The 10263-nt window shown below is 55.2% G+C and overlaps 1 protein-coding gene across 1 annotated transcript in view; it reads left to right on the forward strand.

The window, feature by feature from the left end:
- LOC118617051 (mediator of RNA polymerase II transcription subunit 12-like protein) overlaps positions 1-9156 on the forward strand; it is a 173475-nt gene extending 164319 nt beyond the window's left edge. The window contains exon 24 of the mRNA XM_036242536.1: positions 9006-9156. Within this exon, the coding sequence (XP_036098429.1) occupies positions 9006-9032 (27 nt within the window). The 3' untranslated portion in view covers positions 9033-9156. The remainder of the gene's footprint in view (positions 1-9005) is intronic.
- The last annotated feature ends 1107 nt before the right edge of the window (positions 9157-10263 follow it).

The following is a 10263-nucleotide window of genomic DNA, read 5'->3' on the forward strand; positions in this document are numbered from 1 at the left end:
CCTTGAGAGCTTTTGCTCATCGTTAGCCTCTCGCAGTGTCCATCCCTTCGTCCTCGGCATGTGGACTGACAGGATGCCTGCCGATGGGGACTTTCCAAGTTCCCCTGGAAACGATGACATCTGTTTATTTTCAACGGGGTGCCGTGACCTTTGCTGTGCGGAACCGTCGCAAGCGGCTGGAAGCATAAGGCAGTGCGGGGTGTGGACCGGCATCGCCCTCTGTCACCGAGCCTTTGAAGAATGTTTGTTGGTCATGTTGCCTTGTCCTCTGATCTCGCGTTTCATGCCCGTGGGGGCCACAGCTTCCCCCAATGTCACGCGCTTTGCATGTCTCGTCATTAATCTAATTTCCCTGGAAGTTCTTTCCCAGGACACGAAGTGGAAACTTTTTCTGTCATGTTAGGAAGCGCCCCGGGAAAGTTGGTGGCGTGTCCTCCGTGAGTGAGGACTCACGTCTGCGGGACGAGGGGTGTCGAGGCTGAGAAGACGCGCTCCGGGGTTGGAGAGCCTGAGTTCCCACCCCGCTTCCTGGCCTTTGCACTCTGGCTGGACGACTGTCCATCTGTTCACGGGAACTACCCTGGGTCCCATAGCGTGGCTGCGAAATTCCGGGAGATGATCCGAAGCAGCTGCCCCATCCCCGGAGGGCGGGCACCCCACGGACCCATAAGCAGTGCAGCTGGAAGGAAGACCGTGGGCAGCGGCTGAGCTGCCCCCCTGCCCCCCAGCAGTGCACCTGCCGAGGGGTTACAGGTGCTGCCTTTTCCGGCGGCGCAGCCGCCCTCTCCGAGGGAGAGAGTCCCCGTGGAGGGCTGCCCCGCGCCTGGCCCATGGGGATGACTTCATGTTTCCCTCGCTACCACATCCTGTCCTCTCCATTTCTCATTCCTCTGCCTTCCCCTCTCAGGTGTGAAGTTTGTGTTTGGTCCTTGGTCCCACTTCTGCGATCGTTTCGTCGCTCGGTGACCCTGGCCGGGCGGGGTGCCGGGAAGCCCTTGCGCTCGCTTAGCGTGACGTGGCAGAGCCGCAGGCTGTTCTCCGAACGGAAGCACCGCCGGGGCGCGCCGTGTCTGCCAGACCAGAAAGGGGAAATGGCCTAGGAGCTTGCACCAGAAGCTTCCTGTGGCCTTCCTGGCTTATTAACTAATGACCCCGAGCTCAGCAGTCGATGTGTACTTGTGTCCGGCGCACATAACCCATTATCAAGAGTCTTCTCATTCATATTGGATGATCCGTCTTCTCCCTGGAGTCATTCCCCCTCCGTGGCAGTTCGGTTTGTGTGTTTAAAACCTTCTCTCGCTCACAGTCAGTGCTGCGAAGCAGGAGTCTCCCAGCCGGTCCTCCTGCCTCCACCCCCGTCCCCCCCCCCCCTGTCCCCAACCCACAGCTTCTTCTCCAGCCCTGCCGCAGGGTCTCAAGGACACAAACTGCCTCTGGACACCTGGGCATGCCTGTGTTCAAGCCCACCAGGGGCCGTGGGGCGAAAGACAATAAAATCCTAAAATCCAGGTTTGCAGTTGGGCCTGCAGGGCCCTCTGTGACTGCCTGCACACACACACACACACACACACATGCACACACACGTGTGCACACACACCCACATGTGCACACACACATGCGCACCCACACATGCACACACGGGCGAACATGCATGCACACATACACACGTACGTGTACACACATGCACACACACATGCACCCACACGCACGCCCGTCCTCCGCCACCCCCTTCTGTGCAGCTGACCTGCCTCTTGCTGCCCTCCCCCCTGCCACCTACCAGACCCACCTCTCCCTGGGAGTCGCAGACGCAGTGAGGCTGTTAGAGGAGGACTTGCCGTAATTAGGTTTCCTTTGAGACCCTCAACTTCCAAGGCATCCGAAACCCTCCGTGAAAGCGAGAACTTGGACGGAACCCAGCCGGACTGGACGCACGCCTGTGAAATACCAGAGCCGCATCGTGGGGTGTGTCTGGAACCCCCGCCGCCGGGCTTTTAGGCTCACAGTCAAGGTCCCACGCAGGGGAGAGCGCTCTGTGGCTGACGGAATGAACTTACCTGAAACGCAGGTCGTCGGGGTGCCCGATGTTGTTCAAGTCATGTTTGCACAAACACCCTCAAGGCAGCGGAGTCGCTTTCTGCTGCGACCGCATTTCTGACTTCCCCATTCGTCCCAGCTGGGTGTCCCCGGAGGGGTGGCCGCATCCCCCTGGAACCTTCTTCTGCGTTCCAGCACTTTGGAGATTTTCAGTGAATGAAGGGGCGAAGGGGTGAGCGCCATGAACAGGTTCATGGGGAGGGAGTCCAGCCACAGGGCAAAGTGCTGGCACTTTGAGGCTTGGCACGGGGCACAGTGAAGCAGGCGGCAGTCAGCTGCCCGGTAGGTAAGGAGGAAAGTCCCGAGTCAGAACAGAAATGCGCAGTCGTCCCGCGAAGGGAGGGCTGCCTTCCCCCAAGCCCCCGAGGTCTGCAGGTTTTATAGCCCCACTCCTCCCTTGAAACCAGTCTGACCTCTGTGGAGTGCTTCCAGGGTCGCCGAACGTGGATTTAAGGGAAAATTAGGATCTATACATTTCAGCTAGTATCGGCGACTTACGTATCGGCGCCGTGAAGGGTACGAGAGCTTTCCTAAATACGCCTTGTCTGGGTAGCTCATTCGAGAGCGCATTTCTTACATGTTGGGGTTTCTTACCGTCACTACATGAAAGTTCATTTTGACTGTTATTGGAACTGTTAACACTTTATGGAACATAGGGCCCGAGATAATATTCCTTACTGGGAGGTTTTCCTTCTTTTATTTGTTGACTTTCAACTATGGTAGGATTGTGCAATCCTACCGAGGCTTAAAAATAATGGCATGCTATTAAGGAAGTGGGGGTAGTTGAAATACTTAACGAGAAAGGATTTTTGCTTTGTTTAGTTAATCCTCACCCAAGATATTTTTCCATTGATTTTTAGGTAGAGTGGGAGGGAGGGAGGGGGGGAGAGAAACATCATCGCAAGAGAGACACATCGATTGGTTACCTCCCGAATAAACCCTTGACCCGGAATCGAACCTTCAACCCTTCGGTCTGCGGGTCGATGCTCCAACGGCCGAGTTCACCAGCCAGGGCAAGAAACGGAATTTCAGCCCTGGCAAGTTTGGCTCAGCGGTTAGAGCGTCGGCCTGCGGTCCGCAGAGACCCGGGTTCGGTTCCCGCTAAGGGCACGTACTTCGGTTGCAGTTTGTCCCCGGCCCTGGTTGGTCGTGCGGGTGGCAGCCACTCGATGTGTCCCTTCACGTCGATGTTTCTCTCTCTCTCTCCCTCCCACTCTATCTGTACAAAAAATGGAAAAATATCCTCGGGTGAGGATAAAAAAAAAAAAAAAAAAAGAAACGGAATTTCAGTGCCTAACTCAATCAAATTCAGATAGCCAGACACAAAATCTTCTCTTTCAAAGGAAATAGCACCAGCTGTCTGTGGTACTGGCCCATCCTATTTCAGCTTACATGTTACGCGACTAGGGTTCATTATTTCCAAGAACTGTCAGCTTGCGCATCTGGGGATCCCTTCCAAATGCAGCATGTACAAGCTACCAGAGCGCAGCTGTGGTTTAGGGGTACGTGGTTTTCCTGCGCCGTCCCCCACCCTGTGGAAACCTCAGCTCCAGGTGGCGAGGAGCAAGGAACCTTGTACACAGAGTGCCTTAGGCTCAGCGCTGTCAGGGAGACAGCGGTCACAACACAGCCTTCAGACACCCCTCCCTTCTCCGTGTCCAAGGCTTTAGGGACACCGCTGCTCCACGCTTGCAAGATTCTCTGCGACCCCGGTTAACCCATCCTCCTCCAAACCCCGGTAAAACGGAAGAGTAGTTTTACTCTTCTGAATCTTGCATTTTCTTAGTAAAATGTCAAGAAAATCGCTTGAAATGCTTTTTTTTAAATCCTCACTCGAGGATATTTTTGCATTTCTCTTCAAATAGAGCAGGAGAGAGAGAAACATCGATGTGAGAGAGACACACTGACTGGCTGCCACCCACACGACCCCAACCGGGGCCGGGGACAAACTGCAATCGAGGTACGTGCCCTGCGGGGGAACCGAACCTGGGTCTCTCTGTTCCTCGGGCCAGCGCTCTAACTGCTGAGCCAAACCGGCCAGGGCTGAAATGCTCTATTTTAAGGTTCAAGAGATAATAGTCTTTATCTGAGTAGCAGGAATGATTCTCTTTATGTTTTGAGTGGACCTGTGCTCCAGAAGAAATAGTAATACACGTTCTCAAAATCATCTAAATCCTGTAAAATAATGCCAGTGTTTTATGCTATAGAAAAATACGTCCCCTGAGAGTCATCTTTCTAACACTTTAAGTCAGTTTTTATCAATAGCGCTGCTATCAGTCACTGGCTGTTTTCATAGATCCGGATTCAGCAGGGAGAATCCAGCTCACGACTGGCGTGGTGGTGGATCTACTGCACATTCAGACAAGAAGGTGACTGTGTTCTCCGCTTTCTGAGCTGGATCAGCGGCTGTTTGTACAGAAATCAGACCTGGGTCCTCCCTGCCCTCGTCAGAAACACGTCTCGGCATCAGCTCTGAACGGACAGCTTTGGGTTGCTCCGATGGGGTACACTCCTGACTTCGTTCCTGTCAGGTTTGCTGAGCTGGGTCCCCGAGGCTGCACACAGGCCCGTCAGCAGGCTCTCAGAACACACGTCCCTTTACCTGTCAGCGCTGATGAGCGAGTCTGCTGTTTACAGGGCAGGGTTCTGCAGAGACCCACCCCCAGGTGACGGGGTCAGAGCGAATCTGTGTTTACAGGTCAGGGTTCTGCAGAGACCCCCCACCAGGTGACGGGGACAGAGCGAGTCTGTGTTTACAGGTCAGGGTTCTGCAGAGACCCCCCACCAGGTGACGGGGTCAGAGCGAGTCTGTGTTTACAGGGCAGGGTTCTGCAGAGACCCCCCACCAGGTGACGGGGTCAGAGCGAGTCTGTGTTTACAGGGCAGGGTTCTGCAGAGACCCTCCACCAGGTGACGGGGTCAGAGCGAGTCTGTGTTTACAGGTCAGGGTTCTGCAGAGACCCTCCCCCAGGTGACGGGGTCAGAGCGAGTCTGTGTTTACAGGGCAGGGTTCTGCAGAGACCCCCCACCAGGTGACGGGGTCAGAGCAAGTCTGTGTTTACAGGTCAGGGTTCTGCAGAGACCCTCCAGCAGGTGACGGGGTCAGAGCAAGTCTGTGTTTACAGGTCAGGGTTCTGCAGAGACCCACCCCCAGGTGACGGGGTCAGAGCGAGTCTGTGTTTACAGGTCAGGGTTCTGCAGAGACCCTCCACCAGGTGACGGGGTCAGAGCGAGTCTGTGTTTACAGGTCAGGGTTCTGCAGAGACCCTCCCCCAGGTGACGGGGTCAGAGCGAGTCTGTGTTTACAGGGCAGGGTTCTGCAGAGACCCCCCACAAGGTGACGGGGTCAGAGCGAGTCTGTGTTTACAGGTCAGGGTTCTGCAGAGACCCTCCAGCAGGTGACGGGGTCAGAGCGAGTCTGTGTTTACAGGGCAGGGTTCTGCAGAGACCCTCCCCCAGGTGACGGGGTCAGAGCGAGTCTGTGTTTACAGGTCAGGGTTCTGCAGAGACCCTCCCCCAGGTGACGGGGTCAGAGCGAGTCTGTGTTTACAGGGCAGGGTTCTGCAGAGACCCCCCACCAGGTGACGGGGGTCAGAGCGAGTCTGTGTTTACAGGGCAGGGTTCTGCAGAGACCCCCCACCAGGTGACGGGGTCAGAGCGAGTCTGTGTTTACAGGTCAGGGTTCTGCAGAGACCCACCCCCAGGTGACGGGGTCAGAGCGAGTCTGTGTTTACAGGTCAGGGTTCTGCAGAGACCCACCCCCAGGTGACGGGGTCAGAGCGAGTCTGTGTTTACAGGGCAGGGTTCTGCAGAGACCCTCCCCCAGGTGACGGGGTCAGAGCGAGTCTGTGTTTACAGGGCAGGGTTCTGCAGAGACCCCCCACCAGGTGACGGGGGTCAGAGCGAGTCTGTGTTTACAGGGGAGGGTTCTGCAGAGACCCACCCCCAGGTGACGGGGTCAGAGCGAGTCTGTGTTTATAGGTCAGGGTTCTGCAGAGACCCTCCCCCAGGTGACGGGGTCAGAGCGAGTCTGTGTTTACAGGTCAGGGTTCTGCAGAGACCCTCCCCCAGGTGACGGGGTCAGAGCGAGTCTGTGTTTACAGGGCAGGGTTCTGCAGAGACCCCCCACCAGGTGACGGGGGTCAGAGCGAGTCTGTGTTTACAGGGCAGGGTTCTGCAGAGACCCCCCACCAGGTGACGGGGTCAGAGCGAGTCTGTGTTTACAGGTCAGGGTTCTGCAGAGACCCACCCCCAGGTGACGGGGTCAGAGCGAGTCTGTGTTTACAGGTCAGGGTTCTGCAGAGACCCACCCCCAGGTGACGGGGTCAGAGCGAGTCTGTGTTTACAGGGCAGGGTTCTGCAGAGACCCTCCCCCAGGTGACGGGGTCAGAGCGAGTCTGTGTTTACAGGGCAGGGTTCTGCAGAGACCCCCCACCAGGTGACGGGGGTCAGAGCGAGTCTGTGTTTACAGGGGAGGGTTCTGCAGAGACCCACCCCCAGGTGACGGGGTCAGAGCGAGTCTGTGTTTATAGGTCAGGGTTCTGCAGAGACCCACCCCCAGGTGACGGGGTCAGAGCGAGTCTGTGTTTACAGGTCAGGGTTCTGCAGAGACCCCCCACCAGGTGACGGGGTCAGAGCGAGTCTGTGTTTACAGGGCAGGGTTCTGCAGAGACCCTCCCCCAGGTGACGGGGTCAGAGCGAGTCTGTGTTTACAGGGCAGGGTTCTGCAGAGACCCTCCCCCAGGTGACGGGGTCAGAGCGAGTCTGTGTTTACAGGTCAGGGTTCTGCAGAGACCCACCCCCAGGTGACGGGGTCAGAGCGAGTCTGTGTTTACAGGGCAGGGTTCTGCAGAGACCCTCCCCCAGGTGACGGGTCAGAGCGAGTCTGTGTGTTTATAGGTCAGGGTTCTGCAGAGACCCCCCACCAGGTGACGGGGTCAGAGCGAGTCTGTGTTTACAGGGCAGGGTTCTGCAGAGACCCACCCCCAGGTGACGGGGTCAGAGCGAGTCTGTGTTTATAGGTCAGGGTTCTGCAGAGACCCTCCCCCAGGTGACGGGGTCAGAGCGAGTCTGTGTTTACAGGTCAGGGTTCTGCAGAGACCCACCCCCAGGTGACGGGGTCAGAGTGAGTCTGTGTTTACAGGTCAGGGTTCTGCAGTGACCCTCCCCCAGGTGACGGGGTCAGAGCGAGTCTGTGTTTATAGGTCAGGGTTCTGCAGAGACCCTCCCCCAGGTGACGGGGTCAGAGCGAGTCTGTGTTTACAGGGGAGAGTTCTGCAGAGACCCCCCACCAGGTGACGGGGTCAGAGCGAGTCTGTGTTTACAGGTCAGGGTTCTGCAGAGACCCCCCACCAGGTGACGGGGTCAGAGCGAGTCTGTGTTTACAGGGAGGGTTCTGCAGAGACCCCCCACCAGGTGACGGGGTCAGAGCGAGTCTGTGTGTACAGGTCAGGGTTCTGCAGAGACCCTCCCCCAGGTGACGGGGTCAGAGCGAGTCTGTGTTTGCAGGTCAGGGTTCTGCAGAGACCCCCCCCCAGGTGACGGGGTCAGAGCGAGTCTGCTGTTTACAGGTCAGGGTTCTGCAGAGACCCTCCCCCAGGTGACGGGGTCAGAGCGAGTCTGTTTTTACAGGGAGGGTTCTGCAGAGACCCCCCACCAGGTGACGGGGTCAGAGCGAGTCTGCTGTTTACAGGTCAGGGTTCTGCAGAGACCCACCCCCAGGTGACGGGGTCAGAGCGAGTCTGTGTTTACAGGGCAGGGTTCTGCAGAGACCCCCCACCAGGTGACGGGGTCAGAGCGAGTCTGTGTTTACAGGGCAGGGTTCTGCAGAGACCCACCCCCAGGTGACGGGGGCCAGAGAAGGGACTCGAGACGATTAGACACTTACAATCATTAGGATCCAGAGGAGAACACAGAACATCCTCCGACCTTGGATAGGCGACCGTGTCTCAGAATACAAATGCCCTAACCATACGATAAAAAGTTAATAAACTGGGCCCTATCCAAGCATAAAACTTCCAGTTTTTATCAGATGCCAGGAACCCAGGGAAAGGTGCCACAGGACTGGGAGGGAACATTCACAGTACACATCTCATTTCAAGGGCTCAGACTGCTTAAAGAATTGTTATAACTTTATAATAAGAGACAACTCAGTTTCTAAGGATGGCAGAAAGCACGAACAAGCAATTCGCAAAGGAAGACACCAGAGCAAGGAACACACGACTAGAGGCTCAGCGTCTTAGGGTCCTTAGGGAATGCAGATTAAAATGACGAGATGCTGCTTCACAGCCATTAGAATGGCAAAAAAACAGAAAGCGATAAAAAAACTGACAGTACTAACTGTTGACAAGGACATGGAACAAGTAATACTTTCATACATGTTTGATTGGAGCGTAAAGAAACAAAATCACCTTCTGAAAATGGTTTGGTAACTTCTTCATCAGGTTAAACACGTAACTTGCAATCTTATGACGGAGTAATTGAGACCCTAGGCGTTTACCTGGGAACAATGGAAGCAGGTGTCCACGAGACTTTCCCTAGGACGTTCGTAGCCAATTTCCTCATAGTAGCCTCAAATTGAGAAGGATCCGAATGTTTATCAACAGATCAAAATGAGTAAACAAACTGTGTATACTTCATTGCGGTACAGTAATCAAGAGAAATGATATGTGTCAACAATATGGATAAATCAGAAAACATTATGTTGAGCCCGGCTGGTATGCTCAGTGGTTGAGGGTCGACCCTGCACCCAGAGGTCGCCAGTTCAATTCCCGGTCAGGGCACATGCCCAGGTTGTGGGCCTGACTGACCCCCAGTGGGGGGCATGCAGGAGGGGGCCCATCAAGGTGTCTCTCTCATCGATGTTTCTCTCTCTCTCTCCCTCTTCCTTCCTCTCTCTCTGAAATCAATAGAGCAAAAAACAACCAAAATTATATTGAGCCAAAGCAGCCAGACACAAAATGGGTATATAGAGGGTGATTCCACCTAAACGCAGACCTGCAGGTTAAACTGAGCTCCGGCGAAGGGAATCAGGAATGCGGACACCTGTGACCACAGAGGAACACGAGGGGACGTTGGTGACGGAAATGGTATGTTAATTGGGGTAGTAGTTACCTGGTGCCAAAACTCCCTGAATTTACATTGAAAATCTATTTCCCATTTTGTTGTGTGTGGTTTCTATCCCCTCCCCAGATTAAGTGGCGGGAAAGTCAGAGCCTGGCATTGGCTCGGGGCACGGAGGATGCTGGGCAGACACGGAGCCCACTTGAATGCAAGGGAGTGGCCAGGGTTTCGGAAGGACGCAGGGAGTTTGTGCTGCCTGGACCCTCAGAGAAGGCGGGTCCCCCAGGGATGCCTTCTGGGCTAGAGGCCCCGGGTGCTGTTTTGCATATGGACATTGATCAGTGTGGTCGGAGCCTGGGTGTTGGAGGGAAAATATTTCAAATCACGTGAAGTTCACGAGGTCGGGATAAGAATAAAAGAAAACATGCTTAGGGGGTCAGTAAATATCAAAGTTGTTTCCCTGCTTGGGATATCCCTTCCCTCCCGTCCATCACTGTATCATTTTCCTCTTTCAAGGATTTGCCTGCTTCTGTTTCTTCTTCCCCTAGAGCAGTGGTTCTCAGCCTTCCTGACGCCGCCACCCCTTAACACGGCTCCTCATGTTGGGGACCCCAACCATAAAATTATTTTCGTTGCTACTTCATAACTGTCATTTTGCTACTGTTATGCATCGCCGTCGGAGATACGTGTTTTCCGGTGGTCTTAGGGGACCCCTGTGGAAGGGTTGTTCACCCCCAGGTTGAGAACCGCTGTGCTAGAGGCTCCCGTTGGTGTTCTTCTCTTTTTCCCGGCTCCTATTTTAACTCCTTGGTGTAGCAGTTAGTTTCGCTCAGATTTTATCCCTTATGTGAAGTGTGTGTCTTCTCAGAAGGTGTTTCCTGGGGGCAGGTTGCTTCTCCCCATGGCCCCAGTGAAATTGCTGAGTCCATGGTCCAGTGCTGCTTGGACTGTTGGGAGGTTGGGGTGCAGGGGTGCAGGGGAGGCGTCGGCCAGAATGTGGACTCGCTCCATTGTATGTCTGCTGTCAACTGTGCCAGATACTACGGAACGAGCGCGGTCATCCGCTGCGTGGGTGTTTTTCTTGTTTTTACAGGTGATAAGCTGAGC

Source organism: Molossus molossus, unplaced genomic scaffold (genome assembly GCF_014108415.1).
Source record: "Molossus molossus isolate mMolMol1 unplaced genomic scaffold, mMolMol1.p scaffold_m16_p_5, whole genome shotgun sequence".
In the NCBI taxonomy this organism is placed as follows: Eukaryota; Metazoa; Chordata; class Mammalia; order Chiroptera; family Molossidae; genus Molossus; species Molossus molossus.